The sequence below is a fragment of the Typopeltis vanoorti genome, chromosome 10 (assembly GCF_054136105.1).
Source record: "Typopeltis vanoorti isolate ZY-2024b chromosome 10, IOZ_Tvanoo_1.0, whole genome shotgun sequence".
Classification (NCBI taxonomy): Eukaryota; Metazoa; Arthropoda; class Arachnida; order Uropygi; family Thelyphonidae; genus Typopeltis; species Typopeltis vanoorti.
In genome coordinates this window covers 76,506,213-76,530,560 of record NC_143558.1, presented here as the reverse complement: position 1 = coordinate 76,530,560, position 24,348 = coordinate 76,506,213, and the positions used below count along the sequence as shown (strand labels likewise).

Genomic DNA, 24,348 nt, shown 5'->3' with positions numbered 1-24,348 from the left:
TCATCTAGTAATATAAATAAATAAATAATGATGTGTGTGTGTGGGCATCTACTCTGTCTCCATCACTCACTCAATCCACGAATTACAGCAAACTGCAATTACACCGCACCATCTACCACCCACCACTACCACTTTCACAGACAATCACAAACATTCATGCTCACGGGAATTTGAACCTGCAAGCTTTTGGCTGGGCTAACCACTTGTCCAACCAGGCTGGCAATTTTTTTAAGACTGTTTAATACATAAGCCATCACTTACTCAATCCATGAATTACAGCGAACTGTAACTACACCAACACCATCTGCCCACCACTGCCACTTTCACAGACAATCACAAACATCCATGTCCACGGTGGGATTTAAACCCGCAGCCTTTTGGCTGGAGAGCGAATATGCTAACCCGGTTGGCAATTTTTTTTAAGACTGCTTAATACATAAATCATCTAGTAAAATAAATAAATAATGATGTGATGTGATGTGTGTGTGTGTGAATGAAACTCATCAGATGCTCCACTCCAATCGTTGAGAGTGATCATGCAGTGTACACTTAGGAGGTGACATTATATGCAAGAACTTTGACTGAGAAACTGCATGGTAGAGAAATATTGTGTGGGAAATTAGCCAAAAGTTGCCTGGAGGGAATTCTATCTGACTTCATTTCCAGAGTTAGGAGAATTAATTGCATATGAATTAAATGAATGAATAACACTTTAAAGCAAGAACTGTATAAAAAGAAAATTGATAGTGTGGATCCATGCAAAGAGTAATGATGAGACTCTGCAACAGTAGGAGAGCAATGACTATGGTGAAGAAGGCAAAATCATATTATTCAAAGAAATCTAATAAAATTTTATCACTATAGGAAAAGAAGAATAACCATGGTAGGATAACTGTAGTCAATGTTGAGATTAGAACATTGTCAGATACATAGGAAATACCTGAGTTTTAATTGTTCATTTTAGTAAGGAACATATTCCAGGCAAACCCATTGAATGTTCTCAATGGATGTCTAAGAGTAAGTGGATGAAAGTGATGAGTTTAACATATTAAAGCTCTTATAAGACCATCAGTGTACCACTCATTCTTTAGTAGTCTGCTCATGCTTACAAGATTTTGGTAAGGCATCTGACAGGAATCCACATTCCAAGTTATTATACAAAATTAAAGGGACATGCTTGCAAAATTGACTTGTAACATGGATTTAGAAAGCGGTTGACCAACAGGTCAGAAATTTTAGATATCCAACTATGAGCAGTTATTCTTTTTTTCTTCAGTGTTACATGGTGATCAGCATTCATTTTACACAAATTATGTACTCTACAACTGTGTTTTATAACATGTTTACGAGTAACAATTGTGTTATAAAACACGGTTGTAAAGTCCATAATTTGTGTAAAATGAGCAGTTATTGTATTGTGGTACACCACTTTTACCATCAGTGTACCACAGGGTTCTGTAGTTGGATTGTTGTTTAACATGTCTTGAGTAAGGTTTCTGTCCTGGGAATTCCCAAGACATTTTCACACATTTTTATGCATTTCTGTTACACTTAGCTACTCCTAGTTGGTTCATTTATAGAATTACTATTATCAGGTGGTTCATTAGTTTTTTGGGGGGTGGGGCACTGCCAGTAGCTAACAGACTTTTATGCTGATCAATGTATGAAGTTATTATTTTTCATTTTTATTTTTAAATTTAGATCACATTGGGTAATGTGTTGGTAAGATAAAAATTATTATTTTGTAATTTTAATTTTCTTAATTTTATCACTTTGATATTAAAAATGAGGATATGATGGATCCATCCATATTTTATAGCTAAATATAGAAAGAAACTTTACAAAGCTCTGAAATTTACCATAGAGCTTATATGAAAATATAACCTTCAGCATAGGAATTGCCTTGGTTTGCTCTAATTAAAACACAAACTCTACCCAGGTGCCTGTATATTTGTTTTGTACTAGTGCTTAGATTCGATTTCTTTGGCCTGAGAGCTGTTTTAACTGTTGATTCTCATCAGAGGCTAGGCAGAGACCTAAAGAGAGAAAAAATCCGTACAATACCATATGCAGTCTTATGTGAGAAAGTCAAATTTATCATTAGTGAACTTTTGATAGGTGCATAAACAGTTACTGAAGTACAGAGTCAAAAGGCTTCAATTTAACTCTTTGACATAGGATTGCAATGTACTGAGAGAGAGTTTTTACTCTCTCTCTCTCTCTCTCTCTCGTGTCTGATGAGAAGAAACAGTTCAAAACTACTATCAGGCCATTGGAACCTAATTTAATCACTAATAAAAGGCAAACGTGGGCTACTAGGTAGAACTTGTCTTTTAAGTAATGCAAACCAAGCAACTCCAATGCTGAAAGCTATATTCTCATACTCTGGTAAATTTCAAAACTTTTTGAAATTTCTTTCTATGTTTGGCTATAAAATGTGGATGGATCCATGATATCCTCCAGTTTTAAACCTTGCTTATGCTAAATTGAAGCCTTTCAGCTCTATACCTCTGTAATTATAATTTTACATTTTCACTTTAGTTTCAAAATGAAAATAAATCAATCTAAAATTTGGAAACACTGTAAGAAATGTAAAAATTAGGAAGCAACAGTGCAGTTATTTTCCAAAGCGGATTTCATATAAGGAATTGAACACTATTGGACTGATAAAGCATTTAGAATATAATCATGAATCACATTTTAAAACAAAGACTGAGGAGAAAATTATGGAATTTATGGAAATTATAGATTGACTGCTGAAGATGGAATCTCAGTTCAAATAGTTGCCAGTAATTCTTTTATATATTCAAATCAATTTCAGGGTAGAATTATGTGTTACCGAATAACCAGTCAGTTATCTTAAAGTTAATTTTGAACATCTGTGAATGTAAAAAAAAGAAGAGAAAATATCAAAAAATTAAAGAATTAGCAAATCGGATCACTGTTTTAATCTTACTTTGGATGAGTTGGCCATTATTGGAAACAAAACATTTCAATATGGTTGTGCATTCAGATGGTGCAAAAGTTTTTAATTTAGGATTAGTTCACGTATACCAGAAAAATGTTCAAAATATTGTGCGTTTGTGAATGCAAGCAAAACATGTGGCTATAATGACAGATGGATGCAGAAATTTGGATGTGAAAACTTACTTGAAAATTTGTTCTGACTTCATCATGCAATTGTTGACATATTTATTTAAAATGCATCGGCAATTCATTATTTTAAAAAAAAAATTAAATATTTAAGAATATATCTATTAAAATTGATGAATTGATTGATTTCATTTCAGAAAAATTGTGCCCAAGACTCAGAAACCCTAGTCTTGAGACTTATACTTCGCATTCTATCAAGTGTAAGGTTGTGGGTATTGGGAAGGACATTACAAGTAGAGTACTGTATTACATTAATAGGAATTTGTTGAAAGTTGTCGATGAAGCTAAAGACATGGGGGGTGGAGGGTTATTGTGGATTTCAAGCTAAAGTATAGGAGTCACATTGCTATTGCTGAGGTTAATTAAGTCATCACTTTGGATATCTGTATTATTGAAGAGAACTCCATCTTCTAGGAATAAGGAAGTTATTCTCCCTCCCACTTTACAAGGCTTTGATAAAACCATATCTATCTTATGTATAGATATCGTCACCTGTGTTCCAAGAAAATAAGGAGACATTTGAAAAGATTCAAGGATGAGTAACCATTTCTAAATCACCTAAGGAATTGAACAACGTAGATCCGAATATAAATTAAATTATACTTTAATAAATATTTCCGATATTTCGGCAACGTCACGTTGCCATTTTCAAAAGGAGCTTACAAAAAGGCACGTGCACGCAGGCACTACAACACAGTAACTGAGAATGAAGAGATGAAACTATTGTTCTCCTAGAAGTTCCGGTGGTGCCCTCTAGCGGGCTAAGTAGGTGTTCTTGGCCGTTGGGCAGAAGGTCTGCTGGTGTATGCCTCGCAAATTTGGGGCAATCACATACAGCCAAATTTGTTGAGGTTTGGAGAGTTTCTTAGGGCTGAGGCTGATTCCATAAATAGTCTTTCGAATTTGTATTTGCTACGGTGTATTACTGTAGCTTTCTTCCACCGTATTCTGTGGCGTGTATCCAGAGCATGGTCTGCAAGACCAGAATGGCTGTATTTGTGAAACCGGATGTAGTCCTTGTGTTCAGAAATTCTGATATTCACTGTCCTGCCTATTTGGCCAAAGTAAGACAGTTTACAACTGCAGGGGACCTGGTATACACCAGGTAGGTATAGGGGAAGTGGTTGGTCTTTGGTGGAGCAGATAAGGGATGCCAATTTTCTGTAAGGTCTGTAACAGGAGGTGAGGTCATGTTTTTTTAAAATTTTGGTAATTTTTTCTGAGGTGCCTCGAATGTAGGGAATGGTGATGGATTTAGAGTAATCTTTGTTGTGGAGGGCAGGAGGGGGGCTGTGGTTTGTAGGTTTTAATATTTTTTGGATTTTTTTTTGGGGGGGGGTAGCCATTGGCTAAGAAAGTGTTGAGGATGTGATTTAGTTCAGTGTTTAGGGCCATGTCATTAGAACAGATTAGTTTAGCCCTGTTGCATAGTGTTTTCACCACTCCATATTGTTATGAGAGGGAGGGGGGTTGTTGGTGAATGTATCTGCCTGTATGGGTGGGTTTTCTATAAACTGAGAAAACCATGGTTCCATCAGGCTTGTGGGCAACTAGTGTGTCTAGGAAAGGGAGGCTGTTGTTTTCCTCTTTTTCCAGGGTGAACTTGATTCTGGAGTGTTGGTTGTTTAAGCGTGTTAAGAAGGAGAGGAGTGTTTCAGAGCCATGTGGCCGAATAACGAACACATCATCAACATAGCGAAGCCATATGGTTGGTTTTTGTGGGGCAGAGGCTAAGGCTTTTTCTTCAAAGGTCTCCATAAAGAAATTGGCCAAGGGTGGGGAGAGTGGTGAACCCATGGCTGTCCCCTCTATTTGTTTGTAGAATTTTCCCTGCCAAACGAAATAGCCTGAATTCATTGTGAACTGAAATAGGGCTGAGATATCAGGAGAAAATTTAGTTTGGATTAGCTCTAAAGTTTCCTTGAGTGGGACATTTGTGAATAAGGAGGATACGTCAAACCTGACCATTATGTCAGTATGTTGGAGTGTGGGCTGAGTTTTTTATGTGTGATGGTGTGTTGCCAGTATAGTGTGTGAGCTCTTTGGCCAAATGTTTAGCTAATTTGTATGTTGGGGAATCAATGCCATCCACTATGGGGCGTAATGGCACATTTTCTTTATGTATTTTTGGGAGTCCGTAAATACGGGGGGGGGGGGTATAGAATTAAATGGCTTTAATCTGTTGGTAACATCTACAGGCCAAGAAGTGACTTTCTTAAGGAGCCTGTGAAGTTTTCTCATTTGTAAGTTGGTGGGATTGTATTCTATAGGGAGGTAAGTAGCCCGATCTAATAGAAGAGCATTAAGCTTACCTTTGTAGTCCTTTTGGTTAAGTACTATAGTTGCATTTCCCTTATCCGCTTTGGTGATAAATAATTCTTTATTATTCCTCATTTCCTGTAGAGCTTTAAATTCCTTGTTGGATATGTTGGTTTTTGGTGGTCTTGCTTTGGAGAGGACACAAGCTACATCCAGTCTTACACTGTTGGCGATTTGATGTGGAAGGTGGCGGATTCCGCATTTGATCTGGATCATAATATCCTCACTAGGTATTTTTCTGGGAGCAATGCATTTGGCATTTAGCCAAAGAGCTCACACACTATACTGGCAACACACCATCACACATAAAAAACTCAGCCCACTTCAAAGCCAGCATAGAAAACCTTACACTCCAACATACTGACATAATGGTCAGCTTTGACGTCTCCTCCTTGTTCACAAATGTCCCACTCAAGGCAACTTTAGAGCTAATCCAAGCTAAATTTCTCCCGATATTTCAGCCCTATTTCAGTTCACAATGAACTCAGGCTATTTCGTTTGGCAGGGAAAATTCTACAAACAAATAGAGGGGACAGCCATGGGTTCACCACTCTCCCCACCCTTGGCCAATTTCTTTATGGAGACCTTTGAAGAAAAAGCCTTAGCCTCTGCCCCACAAAAACCAACCATATGGCTTCACTACGTTGATGATGTGTTCGCTATTTGGCCACATGGCTCTGAAACACTCCTCTCCTTCTTAACACACTTAAACAACCAACACTCCAGAATCAAGTTCACCCAGGAAAAAGAGGAAAACAACAGCCTCCCTTTCTTAGACACACTAGTCACCTGCCAGCCTGATGGAACCTTGGTTTTCTCAGTTTATAGAAAACCCACCCATACAGGCAGGTACATTCACCAACAACCCCCCCCCCTTCTCATAACAATATGGAGTGGTGAAAACACTATACAACAGGACTAAACTAATTGTTCTAACGACATGGCCCTAAACACTGAACTAAATCACATCCTCAATACTTTCTCAGCCAATGGCTACCCCCACCCCAAAAAAAATCCAAAAAATATTAAAACCTACAAACCACAACCACCACCCTACAACAAATATTACTCTAAATCCATCACCATTCCCTACATCTGAGGCACCTCGGAAAAAATTACCAAAATTTTAAAAACACATGACCTCACCTTCTGTTACAGGCCTTACAGAAAATTGGCATCCCTTATCCGCTCCACCAAAGACCAACCGCTTCCCCTATACCTACCTGGTGTATACCAGGTCCCCTGCAGTTGTAAACTGTCTTACTTTGGCCAAACAGGCAGGACAGTGAATATCAGAATTTCTGAACACAAGGACTACATCCGGTTTCACAAGTACAGCCATTCTGGTCTTGCAGACCATGCTCTGGATACACGCCACAGAATATGGTGGAAGAAAGCTACAGTAATACACCGTAGCAAATACAAATTCAAAAGACTATTTATGGAATCAGTCCCTAAGAAACTCTCCAAACCTCAACAAATTTGGTTGTATGTGACTGCCCCAAATTTGGGAGGCATATACCAGCAGTTCTTCTGCCCAACGGCCAAGAACACCTACTTAGCCCGCTAGATGGCACCACCTGAACTTCTAGGAGAACAATGGCTTCATCTCTTCATTCTCAGTTACTGTGTTGTAGTGCCTGCGTGCACGTGCTTTTTGTAAGCGCCTTTTGAAAATGGCAACGTGACGTTGCCGAAATATCGGAAATATTTATTAAAGTATAATTTAATTTATATTCGGATCTACATTGTTCAATTCCTTAACTGATTTAGAAATGGTTACTCATCCTTGAATCTTTTCAAATGTCTCCTTATTTTCTTGGAACACAGGTGACGATATCTATACATAAGATAGATATGGTTTTATCAAAGTCTTGTAAAGTGGGAGGGAGAATAACTTCCTTATTCCTTGAAGATGGAGTTCTCTTCAATAATACAGATATCCAAAGTGATGACTTAATTAACCTCAGCAATAGCAATGTGACCCCTATACTTTTAGCTTGAAATCCACAATAAGTAATATTTATTAAAGTATAATTTAATTTATATTCGAATCTGCATTGTTCAATTCCTTAAGTGATTTAGAAATGCATAACCAACGTATGAGCTTGTCTACGAGGATAAATAACCAGTATGATTACTGACATGTAGAATTGTGCGTATGAGCACAAATTGAGGAAACGTGATCTTGAGGAATAATTAGAGGAGATGAGGTATGATAGAAACATGCATATTAGTATGAAGCTTATGGGAGTTTCATAGTATAGAACAAAAGTGAGCTTTTTGAATCACGAAAGTTAGCTTTGGGGAGCAGTAAAGCATGTAAGGTCTGGGTTCTTGATATGATAGTTTTTTTTAAGTATGAGTCTAAATGCCCCTCCCTAAGTGACTTTTGAGAAGAATATCCATAATAATAATAACTGTAAACCATGAACTATTGCAAGTATATAGATATTATATATCTAGGCCTTGGGAGAACTAGGCATTTTAGAACAGTGCTATTGGATCAGCAGAATCATTAATTGAAAATTACTACCAAAAGAAAAAAAAATACTCTGTTTGGATTATTTTTTAAGTAGTGCAATGCAAAAGGATCTCATACTGATGGTCATGTATACTCTGTAAACTGATCACTTTTAAAACTTCTTTAAAAGCTTCATTAAAGTGCAAACCAACATGGAAGTTTTTTGCAACTGTTTCCTCAGTTCTTTTTCAATAATTTTAGATTTTATTTTAGTGGGCATGTCATCTCTTTTTAATAGCACCCTTGTAGCACACCTGCAAGAATGACTGACATATGCCTTTTACTCAAAGACCTGAATGTAATTCTCATTGCTGATATGACGAATGTTTCTTTGAAATAAAAGGATCCTGCTGAATGTGAATTATTTGATCTAATATAGTGGTGTTAATTATTTTCATCTCAGAGATGGATGAATATGTCTGAGAAAAACAGCTCATTTTTAGGTCCTTAGATCTGTAAGGGTCTTGAGTATAGATTATGGATAGTCTGAGGAATTAGGGACCTGTAAATTGCTTAAGGAAGTACTCTTAATTTATGGACTGGGGAATCTGGATTTAGGTTTGTTGAAATATCTAGGAATTCTGAATACAAAGATGCCTAGAACTGTATGCTGACCTGATGACTGTGCATTCTTCTTATTACATCCAATCAACCATCTCTTTTACTGTTGCTAGTCATATTAGTCCAGTGTAATATATTAGAGAATAATTAGTGGCCGTTATTGTTTTCTTGCTAATAGGTATGTAATAGTTAGTTTCATCAAGAGAAGTAGTACTCCTCCTTATCTCAGTCATGGCACAAGTTTGAAGCAATTTTTTACTTCTAAAATATCTGTTGAGCTTGTTTTTCACTTTAAGAATTCTAATATTGTACTTCTGTTTTATAATTTATATTGCTTTGTAATTTTCATTTAGACACTCCTTCATTATATTCATTGTGAAATCAACCTTATGGCTGGCTTATTCTCCAGTGACAATCCAGAAAACTTTCCAGTAAGTAAATGCATTATTATAAATTACAGTTTATAAATCTTTAAAATGTGTCATTTTCATTTCAATTACATTGTGGATTAACCTTAGTGTATTTATGATTTTAAAGATGTGAACCCATCAGTTTGAAGTAATGCAGTCAATTAAAATCCCGTTTTGTAAGTCATGATCATTCATTTTAACATCCTTGAAAAACCTGTGTTTCAATTTCTCTTTATTTTATTCTGTTGTATAATACCTTCCCAATTGATATTGTGGAACTACTTTCTGTGTTATGATCCAGTTGCACTTCAAATCACACTTTGAGTATTATCTCAATCCATTTTATATCTAATATTTATAATAATTCAGTAATATATATAGTACTTATATATTACACTGATGCTAGTATGAACGTATCTATGGAGTCAAAAGCTGGTGTGTAATAAATGCAACAACATATGCAGAACTCAAACAAATATCACTGTGAGTCTATGAGTCACTGAAACAAAGAAAACAAAATAGCTGAGAGCCTTCTAAGTCCCAACCAGTACTATAGGTATGAAGCTATGTTGAAAGAAATTTTCACTGTAACAAATTTAAGTACTTCAGAAAATAATAGAATATGCAAGAACCTTATGTTGCAGTATACCAAGGTATGCTGAAAAGTAATGCTCAGTACTTTATAAAATCCCAAGTTTTATACTTTGTGTTTTCAGGGAAGGTTACAAACTTTCTGAAAATTCTTTCTTATAAAACATTCACTTTGGCCTCATTCTTTCAGATTTTTAACAGTAGGAGAACATATTTCAGAAGATTAGACTAGAACTTTAACATTTTGAGTCCTAGACTAACTGTAAATATATATACATATCAATGTACATTTACATCGATAGGACTCAAAGTATTAATTAATGAACCTTCTTTAAGGCTAAGTAGGGTTTCAAGTGTTGATAGAAATCCCAACTGGAAAATTTATTGCAGGTAGGTACAACATGTATTTACAAAAGATTTGTTCTTATCTTTCAGAGGCGTAATGGAAACTGCCCTGCTTATTTTTTTTCCAAGTGTTGTTATTGGTAATGAGATTTGAGTCTGTCACTACAAACCAAATTCAAACACCAGTCTCAAAAATCATAATGAATTGTCCTCTGCACTAAAAAAAAAAAAAATCTTTCTTAGGTGCAAAAGTCTCAGAAGTTGTCTTTTAAGATGCTGAAAGCATAGGGATAATTTAAGGGTCCCAGTTGGATAACTGGAAGATTCTCCACATGGACTTTTAAGGTATGCAGAGAACCAATCAGGACTTCTTACCTAGGTGCATCTCCCCAATTAGTAGATATCTACCTGAATACTGAATGAACAGCAGTGGGCTGATAGTTTTGGATTTAGCACTTAATTTTATTGGCCTAAGTCAGAAACAACATTATGATACCGCATACTGAAACATCAGGCTAGCTGGAGTATCATCCAGTTTTGAAAGGAAAACAGAAAAGCACTAAAAGAAGACATCATCAAATTAGCAGAAGAATGCAAACATCAATTCTAAAAATATCGTCGTGCGCTATTGTTTTGGACCCATTGTTTCAGATGCCAACAAACACATCAAAACTAATAACAGCAATCAACAACAGGTTCAAAGACACTTGTCCCCAGTCATGCATATGTACTCGACCAGACCTAACATTTGCACAAAGGGGACAAGAACACCAGCTTTGAAGACAGCTTGAAGAAAAACGTCAAAATGGTGACAACAGTTGCATCATCGACTACAGACAAGTTAAATTGGTGCAAAAATCAAGTGATGCCACTAGCAGCCGCTACACAGGAAATGTGCAAGACCCTTGCAGTCAAACATATGACTCACAAAACCCTACATATACACTTTCAACATCCGTGGCCTAAACTCCAACCTTAATAGTGTCCACTACTATCTTCAGTCTACCAAATCCCACATACTCTTTCTGATAGAAACTCAAATCTCACTCCCACAGCACTATTCATCTCAACCTTCCAAACTACACACACACTTTATTTCCTTTCTACCCAAGGGTGGTATCTGTGCATACATCCACTCTGACTTACCTTGCCATAGAGCATCCAACCTAGAATCGCTCAATTTTGACCTTCTTTGATTGAAAATATCTCTTCCCAACTCAGTCAAATTCACATGCTGTCTCTATCGCTTCCATAATGCAACCAATCACTCTGGGTTCTTAATTTCTTCTCCTTAAAAATTGATTTTCTCCAGTCCCACTTTCCCAACAGCGAAATCATCCTCCTAGATTTTAATGTCCACAACACCAACTGGCTTTCCTCCTCCAGCTATACAAATCTTGCAAGCAGAGATGCTGAAACATTTGCCATCACTAATGGCCTTACACCACTTGTTCAGATGCAAACAGAATACCTGATAACCCAAACAACTCTCCAAACACCCTAGATCTCTTCCTCACCAATGACCTTTTCAAATACTCAGTGAATGTAGTGTCCCTCCCCTCCCTCATGCAACAACGCTTACACAGCTACTCCCATACAAGAGTAGTTTGGCATTATAACAGTGCCAAGTGAGACAACCTCCGCAACTTCTATGCTTCATTCCCATGGTTGGACTATTGCTTCCGGCCTTCCAACCCAAACACATGCACCAAACTTATAACCAAAGTAATCCTCACTGGCATGGAAACACACATTCCCCACAGTACTCTGACTTGTGATTCCTTAACTAAACCCTGCTTTTCCAAAAGATGCACCAAGACTGTTCAAATGAAAAACCAAACATACCATAACTGGCTCAAATCAAGAACTCCATCTTCCTTTAGAGCTTATACCCAAGCCTGAAATAAATGCAAAAAAGCAATCAATGCTTTCAAAACAGAGTTCGAATGAGCAAAAACCAAGAAATTAGCAGTCTGTCCAAATGGCAGCTGAGCCTTTTGGTCTCTCGCCAAAGCAGTCGGTCATAACTTCTGCCCAACACTATTCCACCCATATCATACCCAGATTGCTCTATTGCATCATCACTTACAGAAAAGGCTAATCTCCTGGCCTCATACTTTGCTTACAATGCATGCATAATTGACAATGGTGAATGTCCCCCAACCATTCCAGATGCCCAACATACAATGCCCACTATATCCTTTTGCCAGAAAGACATCAGTAAAATACTGTCCAAATTAGACACAAAAAAGTCTTCTGGCCCTGATGACATTCCTCCAATTGTCGTGAAGGTTTGTGCCAGAACTGATTCCTGTCTTATGTCGCCTTTATATACACTCTTACTCCACTAGTATCTATCCCACAGCATGGAAATTGGCCTCAATACAACCCACTGCCATCTAACTACCACCCTATCTCACTCATCTCATTCCTGTCTAAAGTAATATGGAGAAACCATCATTTCCCAACTCCTACACTAATTTGAAGGCAACCAGCTAATAAATGCCCACCAGTATGGATTCTGTCACTGCCAATCAAAAGGAGATCTACTCAGATATGTCACCCATCTCTGGACAAACGCAATGGAGAAGTATAGCGAATCTCAAGAGGTAGCACTTGATATCTCCAAGGCATTTAACCGGGTCTGGCACAAGGGCTTACTAAGCAGGCTGCCATTGTTTGGTCTGTCTCAAGACTTCTGTAGTTGGATTGCCAGCTTTCTGTCTGGATGCACAATATGTATGGTTCCTTATCCTCTCACCATTCAACTAATGCCACAAGGTTCCACAAGGTTCTGTCCTCTCACCAACCCTCTTCCTGCTATATATATATATCAATGACCTACTTCAGCTGACCTCCAACCCAATACACAGTTTTGCAGGCGATAGCACTCCTCTCTTTCTTTTGATAAACCTTACTCTACATAACTCATCTCAACCTACCAACCACCACTCAATGGGGTTCAGATAACCTAGTCAATTTCAATGCTAATAAAACCTAGTACTGTCTTATTTCTCATAAAAAAAAGAACCATTTTCTCCTAGTATTATTTTTGAGAACACCCATGTTTCAGACAATCTGAAATTTCTCTTCTTGGAATTAATCTGACATCAAGCCTCTCCTGGCATAAACACATCACAACCATTGCATCCTCAGCTTCTAAAATACTAAGATTTCTCTTTCACTCAAGATGTTACTCTACCCCTGAACAGCTACCTTATACAAATCACAAATCTGCCCAGCCATTGAATACTGCTCTCACAGTTAGAGTGGGGTACCTAAGTACCCTCAAAATGCCTGATTCAATACAGAAGAGAGCTATTAGATTGATTAATGACCCATCTCTTACTAACTCACTCTCCCCCACTCTCACAATAATTCCCCAATTTTTTGTAGTTTTTCAGATGTGCCTTGGATATACATAATGGAATGGAGACAGCTTTGGTGTGAGTCTGTTCTGGAGAGGTGGGGGGGGGGGTAATGTTTTTTTGGATATGGTGGGAATTATAGCCATTGACTAAGAAGGTTTTGTGAATGTCAGGTACCGTGGAGAGGGTGCTGTTATCTGAACGAATTACTTTAGCTCTGTTATATAAAGGTTTAATAATCCCATATTGTTGGCAAGGAGTGACTTTGTGAATGTGTCTACCAGTGCATATGGATTTTCTGTAAGCAGAGAATGCCAGGGATCCACCAAGCTGACATATAATTAAAGTGTCTAGGAAAGGGAGATTGTTATTTTCTTTTTCTAGTGTGAACTGGATCTTGGGATGGTGATTGTTTAGATGTGTTAAAAATATGTAGAGAGCATCCAGGCCATGTGGCTAAATGGAGAACACATCATCAACAAAGCATAGTCAAACAGTGGGTCTATGTGAGATAGTTTATAACTTTCACTTCTGTTGTGTCCCTATTTATGATTATTAAACTTTCCTTTTCTCCTTTCAAGTGAATCTCTATATTTTCTTCAATCAAAATTTAACTATGCACGAGTTATTACAAAATTCAAATATTTAAGCTTTTTCTCCCCTTAGTGTCCCTAATATTTATATTATACTGCGCCCTTCAGGACATTTAGTTTAAGATATATAATTCGAAAACAAGGAACAAAATACAAAAATATGTCTGAGTGTGAAACTTAAGCAGTCATGACCCTCTATCTCTTAACTTAACACATTAATTTCCCACGTGATTAGGTTCGTACGTTTTCCAAGTGGTGCATTAGGTAGCAATTTCAGACAACTGTATTATTAATGAACAAAAGTTTATTTAAAATCTTAAACATGGTACAATTCAATTTCTATTATATAAAACACAATTCAATACTAAGAATAAAAATTACAAAATTACACAAGCAAAATACAAGTATTAGGGCAAAATCCTATATGGGAATTTGTGATCATGCTGTCATAACAGACTTTATACATATAAATATACACATATAATCCTGGAACAAATTAACACTTTATTTAACCTTATACTAGTCAGAATGTTCTATATTGCTATAATACCATGAACATTAATGTTTATTTTCAGTTTACCTTATCTAACTTACAAAACATATAGGTTAAACTATCCTTTCGCTATACCCATACATACATTTGACCTTTAAGACACTCTCATATGAGATACCATGCGCATACATAAATTTCTAGCACATGAATGCTTATTAAATAATATAAACTAGTTTACTTTCATTATTCTACTCTGATTTGTACTAAAGTCCTAGTATAACTTCGACTGTCCAGTAATTAACAATGATTGCAACTATATTCAATTTCAATTGATACAAGATTTTACAGTACCTTTCTAGGACGAACCCTGGTTTTCACAATCTATACCTTTCGTGCTTGAAAAACACAGGATCTTCTATTCTATCATTATGAAACTCATCACGTGAGCACGGACTTCTGTATGGATTTTCTTTCCCTCGATACGAGTACTGGATGATGAGATACATAGACAATTTCTTCCTTCTTGTAACTATACGGTGTTCCTCATCTCTTGCAATAGGAATATGGGATCGAATTCTCGCACATTTTGTTTCCTTGTTGCGTCGGACGGAAATAACTCCTACGCCGTCACTCAGGAAAACATGTGTTACCTATACGAAAATTTCGTGAAGAAACTCTGAGGAAAAAAAGCCTTTTGGCAGGGGAGTCCTAACCCTTTTATCTGCATGGCCCCTATCGGCACCTTCTTCAATTCCCCCCCCCCCCCACTGGGGTCGATCTCGCTCACCAATTAAAGTCGTGTTTTTCTGCCCAAAACATGTTACGGTTCCTTGCACGTGACGACGTCTCACTTCGGGAGTTGACCTTGAGCGATCATCATTTGTTTTAAGCTAGCCTCTATACTAAATTAATCCCCTTTTTAGAATTTACTTGAATATTTTAATCTCCTTTTTTCAAGTGTTAAACTAACTTCTCACATACAAATTCTTATCGCTAATTTTCTTTGTCTTGCTTAACCTTTTTTTTTTTTTTTTGTAATAACAATCCCTTTTTTATTATTTAGATAATCAAACAATTTCTGCTATAATTAATTTTCTTGGATGCAAGCATATTTTCTGTCTTTAAATATCTTGTATTTAGCTACTTACATAGGATTTTATATTTTTATTTTCTTGTTACACCATGATAACTGAAATTTTACATTCTTGGTTATCAGGGTGTAACACTTCATTTGTTTCCATGAAGAAATTAGCTGGGAAGGAAGAGAAAGTGGAGAATCCATTGCTGTCCCTCTCTATTTGTTTATAGAATTTTCCTTGTTGTTTATCTCGTTGTTTTTATCTCTTTATTTAATTTGCTTTTACTGTATTAGTTATTTTTTCACTAGTTAATTACATTAATGGATAGAGTGTAGTATATGTACGAAAAACTGTTAAGACATGAAAGAAAAGTTTTGTGCTATATTTTTAAAGCAAAATTTTAAATTAATTAAATTAAATAGTTTTTTGATAACAAAAGAAAAATATTGGTTTCTATAAAAGATATCGTCGTCTAACTTATTGTCATTGTTTATACCTCATGGTGTTCTTCGTTGTTAACAGCGAAGAAGATCTTCAAAAACGTATGTGACCCCCAAAGTATATCACCGAACAAGGTCTAATAATAAAGAATTGGAAATGCAACTTCGAACATTGAATAACAAATTAATCTGCATTGTATACTCACACCTAGCTATATTATAACAAATATGTTACATTTTCTTTTCCTTTGTATTTTCGTTATTTTTCTAATAAAAATCTTTTTCAGAAAATTATAGGTATTTCAATAAACTTTATGTACAAATTGCTACCAAACATTATACAAAGAAGATATAACTTCTTGATAGTAAATTGCATACATAAAATATGTCACATGAGAAGAAGATAGATACTCATTAAGTAATCTCTGAGTGTTTGAGATAAAATTTGAACTTTATCTAATGATATTTAGCTAATGTGGATATTAACTAGTTAGTTTACACATTATCTAGTTTAAGTGTAAAGCACATTTATATTTTTCAACTTTAACTGAAAGGTACACGTAATGTGAATATTATGTAGGGATCTGAAGATAATGGAAATTCGCACATTTTTCAAACATAACATTTGGCATCTCTGATGCCAGATATTATGTTCTCATAAGCTCTTTAGTAAATTTCAAAACTTAAGTTTCTTTCTATATTTGGCTATAAAATATGAACAGATCTGTGATATCCACTATTTTAATATCTTATGTCAAATTGAAGCCTTTCAGTTCTATATACTTCAGCAGTCTTCTGCTACTTTTTTGTGTTGTTTTGGTGATTATTGCAATTCTTATGTTGTATTCTAGTTGATATCTCTGCAACAGAGCTTGAAATATTGCAGCTGTTACACCATTCCTTCATTATGTGTTCAATGCATCAAACCTGAACATGAGCTTTAACCAGCATCTAAGCCTGAGTACTTAGTAGTATTATTAATTATATGGTTGTGCTTCTGCAGGAATCTTTCAAGAGCCAGTTACTAGTTTTTAATAGAATTTTCATTAGCACAATATCTGTTTACATGAAATCCGAATATTCAAATTGATAGGGATATCTGAGAGAAATAGCTTCATAGTGCAGTGGCATTTTATTTGCCACTGATTAATCAGAAGTGCTCTTTCCTCTCGTTGTAAAATGACTTTGTCCTAATTAAGTGAATAAATTAACTGGTATGTTCTTGTGTGCATGTTTGTGTATATGTGTTTGATTTATTTTTCTTTTATTATAAATAGAGCTTGTCTTCTAAGTCATCCATGGAACCCGGTCAGATACTAGCTGACATACAGGTGTGGTAACTTATTTATTAATATTTAATAATATGGCTAAATATTAATTTAATACTTATTATTAGAAATATTAACTTTTTGTATACACAAAATATTATATCCAAGATTTTAATACGATAATTCCTTATGAGTGCTGTTCAGCCAATGCAAATTTTGATGAACAATATCAAAAGAAAAATCTGTGTAAAATACACAACTGCAATTTATTTCTAGGTGAACAATATAGTCAAGTGATGAGAGTTGTTAATCAGCTTAATTGCTATCTTCTCTACTGAGTCATGAAGTTTTATGGAGCTCTTAGGGAACACTATCCCAAATCTGAAAACAGCATTCAATAAATTTATTTATGATTTGTATAAAGTTAATAATTGTTCAGAGGTAAGTAAAATGCATAAAACTAAGAAGACCAAATAAAGAAGAATAAAGAAAATGAAAGCTGGCTATCCAGTTAGAGTGGAAAGTTAACCAAAGGCTGACAGTTTGAAATGTCAAAAGCAACTACACAGGTTTCTCCAAAGCTTTCCATGATATGTGTCCAGATGTAGGTATGGAGATTTGTCATGGATATTTAGTGGTGGAATCCATACTGACAGCTGTTGTTTAACAGGGTCTCTAGGTAATGAAATTATTTGTTGATGACTTTCTCTGTTATTTTACAGAGGACTGAAGTGAGTACAGTGAGCTGCTAGTTTAATGGCTGATGGACTTAACTCTGTTTTTTTAAATGAGGTGATAAGAGACTTGCTTCTATATATCAAGATAGTTGTCAGCTGAGTATAAAAATTATACATTGCTTGAAAAGAACGCATTGAACATGGCTGACACATTGAATGCAGAATTACGAGCATCAACACACACTCCGTGGGGAAGGTGCAAATGCCATGCGACATGTAACAAGTCGTGTTTTTAGACAATATAAATTGGAGGAATATAATGCTCTAGTTGAAATTCCGGTTGAAAGGGCTGCAAGAAGGGACCTGTCAGAGTTTGAAAGAGGCATTGTGATAGGATGTCATGTTTCAGGCCTATCTGTTTGGCAAATTGTTGATAAACTGGGACATTCCAAGTAAATAGTCGGTGATACCATACTGAGATGGAAGCACAGGAAGTCAACTACAAGTGCTACCTACAATGGATGACCCACACTCACTGAACATGACTGTGGGATACTATGAATGATAATCTGTAAAAATTGCCATTTGTTGGGCAATACATTTAATGTGGAAATGTTCCGAGCATTGACTGGAACATGAATCTCACAAAACATTCAGAACCAAGGCTCACAACATGGGTTTCCGTGGTATGACTGCAGTGTGCAAGCCCCACGTTACCTGAACCAACATGCAGTGTCGTCTTCGATGCAAAGAGTATGTACAGTTGGACGTGGAAGCTTAGAAATCTGTGTTATGGAGCAACAAATCATGCTATACCCTCTAACAAGCAGATGGAGAAGTGTTGGTGTGGCAGATGCTTTTGAATGTCTCTTACCAGAATGTGTAACCCTAACTATGAAATTTAGAGGTGGTAGTGTGATGATATGGTTCTGCTTTTCCTGGTTTGACCTCAGACCTCTTGTATAGTGCGGTGAACATTGAACTCTGAGAGAGATCTGAATATTCTGGACAATGCAATGCCTCCTACTTTGTGGCATTTCTATGGAACTGTCCATTGTCTCTTTCAGCAAGACACTGTACATGTCATAAGGCTGCTGCTGTAGCTGTATGGTTTGTGGAGATGAACATCATCATCAAAATCAACTAGCCTCCACAGATTCCTGATCTCATCTCAACTATATATATAGAGAGAGAAATGAGTATGACTTACTATGAATCTCCTACTCACTATCTCTATTTCCGGCCTCGAGAATGGTATACTTTTGCATCATCAAAGTCATCTGTTCAAAGAGCGTTATCTTCTTTCTCATTATTTCAAGCAAAATCAGTGGCATCGCATGCTCATTTAGGTTGGATGTGCTGTCGTGTGTCTTATGCAACCCATTCAATTCACATCAATTTGACCATATGATTGCATTTTTATTGAAGTATGAATTTTAAGAGTGCAAAACGCATCATTGGTTCATCTTAAATGGTCCATTTAAATTAATTGTAGGATAACTTTGAATACTTTAATTTATCAATTAATATAATTTTAATTTTTGAAAAGCATAAAGTTAAATGAAGAATAGATATGCTTCACACACACACTGCCATTTATTTGAGCAACGCAAAGGGTTTATTTCGTGGTGAGATATTAGATTATCATTGGCAAATACTAAAGTGAAACACAGGCAATTTGAATTTTGATACATCTTTTTAATACAGCTATATAATATGCACAAAAATCAGAAAAGTAATCACTTGAGAAATTATTTTTCTAGACTGAACCAACGAAATGCTGAAATAACTACTTTTACTCACTTATTTATACACTAGTTCTACCTTCTTCAACTATAACCATACATTAAAGATACCAAGAAATTATATACTTGGTTTAATTCTTTATCCAAATGTAAGCAAACAAAGTTTGCACCTGAAGTATTTTCAGGACTGGGGCAACTTGTATATAGAAGCTAATGGCTTCACATCACTTGCCTTAGTATCTCATAATGCAAAGCTCATATCCTTGCAGACAGTGATATGTATTATGGTAAGGGTCACTACCCAGACCAGTTTTGACCTTTATTGAAGTCTCATCAGTGGGAGCAGAGGTGATACTAAGGTTGAAGTAATGCAGAAGTCATATTTTCATATTCGAGTAGCCAAAACGTGTTACAGCTTATTATTAAAATACTCAGGATTAGAGATAGTTGTAAGTTTTTCCACTTGGTTCAGTCCTTTATCTGAAAATACTTCAGGCACAGAGGTGATACTTTACACTTGGATAAAGGATTAAACCAAGTACATAATTTCTCGGTATCTTTAATTTATAGTATAACCAAGTGGAAAAACTTGCAACGACTATCTCTAATTTAGAGTATTTTAATATAAGGTGTGACACCTTTGGCTGCTCGTATATGAAAATATGACTTCTGCATTACTTAAACCTTGTCTTGCTCCCACTGATTAGACCTCAGTAAAGGTCGAAACTAGTCTGGGTAGTGACCCTTCTCATAATGCATAGCATTATACATGTCTACAAGGATATGTGCTTTGCATTATGGATACTAAGGCAAGTGATGTGAAGTCATTAGCTTCTGTGTATGAGTTGCCCCAGTCCTGAAATTACTTCAGGTCAAAAACTTTATTTGCTTACACTTGGATAAAGGATTAAACCAAGTATATAATTTCTTGGTATCTTTAATTTATATAATCATGCAATTCTCAAAAGCTCTGGCAGATAATGGGACATTCAGTAGATCTTCGACACCATTTCCCAATGTCAATATGGGTGAAAAAGTTATAGATTATTTATATAAAATTATATATTAAACACTTGTCTATATCAGTGTCTAAACAAATCAGTTGACAACTTCATGCATGCAAAAACAGATGAAACTTTGAAAACAGAAACAGCAACTCATGGCAAATAACAATGTTCGGTTGGATTGGTCGACACAATAACTAATCACAACCACTGATTTCTGAGTGCTATTTTCTCAGGCACAACCTTCCTTGCATTTTGGGTGGTTTAAAATCATTGATATGCCAAGAATTTACCCACTGTGCCATCTGTTCAAAGGGCTCAAAGGTGTCAGTATTTGTGACCACACACCTGGGCTATTAACACAAATACGATGCACTGTTTGTTTCAAAGTATTCTCGTCATGAAGCATTGTTTAATTTTAGGAATCACATGAAGCCAGGAAACAGTTAGGGAAGTCTTTAACAGGAATTCTTGTAGCAAGATTTATACGTTGGTCATATAACAGGTAATTAACTTTAGGAAATTACAACGCATAAAACTGATATTAATTAAAGGAAACTTTAATGAATACCTACAATATTTCGGCAACGTCACGTTGCCATCTTCAGGAACATACAAATATGGTATGTGCACACAGGCACTAACAAAAGCAAATAAGGAAGAAGACAAGAAACTAATATTGTTCCTAAAGTCCTAATAGTGCCCCCTAGCAGGCTAATTGGGTTGTCTTAGCCGTTGGGCTGAAGTTCTCATGATGCAAGTCTCCCAAATTTCGGGCAGTCTCATGCACCCAAATTTGTTGAGGTTTGGAACGTTTTTTAGAGCTGCTAATGATTCCATGAATAATCTTTCGTACTTGAACTTGCTGCAGTGTATTATTTTAGTTTTCTTCCAACGAATTCTATGGCATGGTCAGCAAGCCCAGAGTGGCTATACTGGTGAAACTGGATGTAGTCTTTGTGTTCTGAAATCCTGATATTCGCTGTCCTGCCTGTTTGGCCAAAGTAGGACAATTTACAGCTGCAAGGGACCTGGTACACACCAGGTAGGTCTAGGGCATAGGTTGCCAAACTTTTTCGGGGCACCGCCCACTTTGCAAGACATAAATTTTGTAACACCTCCCATTATAACAGTTTGAATAAAACCATATTTCAAATATTTGAGACTGAATAAAACCATATTTCAAAAACTCAATACTGTACTGTCGACATTTCTTCTTATATTCAGACATAATGAAGTAATAAAATTTGCAAAAATATTCACAAAATAAAAGATTTAATTTACACTTTGTATGACTCCACTTATTTATCACACTTTCGACTGATGATTGTTGGCAAAGCACACAAATAATAATGAAACTTATTCCTAAACCACTGGTATTTATAGATTTGAAATCTAGCCCGAATCGACTTACATGCATTGCAAGTCGATTCGGGCTAGATTTCAAATTTTTGCGATACCATCGTACTCGTGCTTTGAACAAGTCACTGCAAGCACCCATATTCCTATAAAAAAAATGCTGAATTGAGTGAATTACCTACGTAATAGTTGACCGACATACTAATAAAGACATACTTATGACTTGTCTGCTGCATGGATAGACTAAAGCCTGTATGGCATGATCAATTTTTACAATAGCAAAAAATGAATAAATTTTTTAAGTATATAAAAAATAGAAGTTAAAATATCCTATATGACACGTTCAATTTTCTCATTGACATAGAAAATTGACATCTATTTCTATCTGACATGGTAAATTTTCAAATGATTAAATAATTGAAATAGAAAATTGATAAAAAAAATTGATCGTGTAAGACGGGCATAAGATGAATTAAAATTCAATATTTAAATTTTAAACGATTATCTAATCGCAAAATCACAAAAATAATTAATTTTTAAATATATATTATTAATTTCTTCTATAAAGAGCCACCAACCCCCTAGACCGCCCGAATGCCCCCAAATGCTTTTGATCCCACTATAGCCTCCCTAGAAGGCTTCAGCGTCCGCTGGGGGGTGGTACCACCCACTTTGTGAACTTATGGGCTAGGGGAAGTGGTTGGTCTTTGATAGAGCAGATAAGGGATGCCAACTTTTTATTATGTACTTCTTGTTATGGTCTATAACAAGAAGTTAGGTAATATTTTTTGAGGATATTGGTTATTTTCTTAGAGGTGCCTCAGATGTAGGGGATGGTGATAGATTTAGTGTAATTTTTATTGTGAAGGGGGGGGGGGTTGTGGTTTTAGTATTTTTGGGGGGTTGTAGCCATTGGCTAAGAAAGTGTTAAGGATGTGGTTTAGTTCAGTGGTTAGGACATCATCATCTGAGCAGATTAATTTTGCCCTGTTATATAGTGTTTAAATAACCCCATATTGTTGTGGGGGGGGGGGAGATTGCTGATGAATGTGTCTGTGTATCTGCCTGTATGGGTTAGTTTTCTATAAACAGAGAAAACCAAAGATCCATCAGGCTGGCGAGTGATTAGTCTAGGAAGGGGAGGGTGTTGTTTTCCTCTTTTTCCAAGGTGAACTGGACCCCGGGGTGTTGGTTGTTTAAGTGTGTTAGGAAGGAGTGGAGTGTATCTGAGCCATGTGGCCAAATAACAAACACGTCATCCACGTACCGAAGCCAAATAGTGGGTTTTGTGGGGCAGAGTTTAAGGCTTTCTCTCTAAAGGTCTCCATAAAGAAGTTGGCCAAGGGTGTGGGTAAAGTGGTGAACCCATGGATGTCCCCTCTATCTGTTTGTAGAATTTTTCTTTTTGTAGAAGTGGGCTGAGTTTTTTTATGTGTGATGGTGTGTTGCCTGTATAGTGTGTGAGCGCTTTGGCTAAATGTTTGGCTAATTTATATGTGGGGGAATCAATGCCATCCACTATGGACGTAATGGCACATTTTGTTTATGTATTTTTGGAAGTCCATATAATCGGAGGGGGGGGGGGGATCTAGAGTTAAAAGCTTTTAGTTTGTTAGTAACTTTCACAGGCCAAGAAGTGACCTTCTTAAGGAGTCTGGAGAGTTCTAATCTGAGAGCTGCTAGGATTATATTCAATAAGGAGGTAGTACAGTCTAATAGTAAAGCCTTAAGCTTACCTGTGTAGTCCTTTTGGTTGAGAACCACCGTTGCATTTCCCTTATCCTCTTTGGTGATTACTATTTTTTGTTTTTCTTCATTTCTAGTAGAGCTGCATATTCGTCTTTGGATAAGTTGGTTTTTGGAGGTCTTGCTTTGGTGAGAACACTGGCTACATCCAGTCTGACGTTGTTGGTGATATGGTTAGGAAGGTTGCGGATCCCACGTTCTATTTGGATTATTATTTCCTTGGCAGGTATTCTTTAAGAAACTAGGGCAAAATTGTGGCCATGTGAAAGAGCGGTGAGTGCTTCAGGCTTCAAGTTATATTTTTTCATGTGCCGACTACGTATTTTTACAAATTCTTTTGTTGCCGAAGTGCATGAGACGTCATAAAGAATCATCCAAAGGTCATGGCCGAGTGTATCTGAAAGCTCTTCCTCCAGCAGCCATAAGATTTTGTTTTCATCGTCAAGGAGGACGTGCGTCACAGTAATTTGTTCTCGTAGTACGGCAAAGCTAGTGCAGTTATAAAAAAACAGAGAGCTTTCTGTGAAGAAAATTGGTGCTTAAATTTAACACAATTTGGGATTACCTTGTTATCCCAGCAGCGTTTTAGGAAAGTCAGACGATTTAGTTGTCTTGATAACAACCAACATCCCAGGGTCCAGTTCACCTTGGAAAAAGAGGAAGACAACACCCT

At 36.3% G+C, this 24,348-nt stretch overlaps 1 protein-coding gene across 4 annotated transcripts in view; it reads left to right on the top strand.

The window, feature by feature from the left end:
• Positions 1–24,348, top strand: part of LOC150102523 (uncharacterized) — a 260,758-nt gene that overhangs the window by 183,013 nt on the left and 53,397 nt on the right. For all 4 annotated transcript variants that reach the window (XM_090399321.1, XM_090399318.1, XM_090399320.1 and 1 more), the window contains 2 exons: positions 8,911–8,988; positions 17,154–17,207. In XM_090399321.1, the coding sequence (XP_090255447.1) occupies positions 8,911–8,988; positions 17,154–17,207 (132 nt within the window). The remainder of the gene's footprint in view (positions 1–8,910; positions 8,989–17,153; positions 17,208–24,348) is intronic.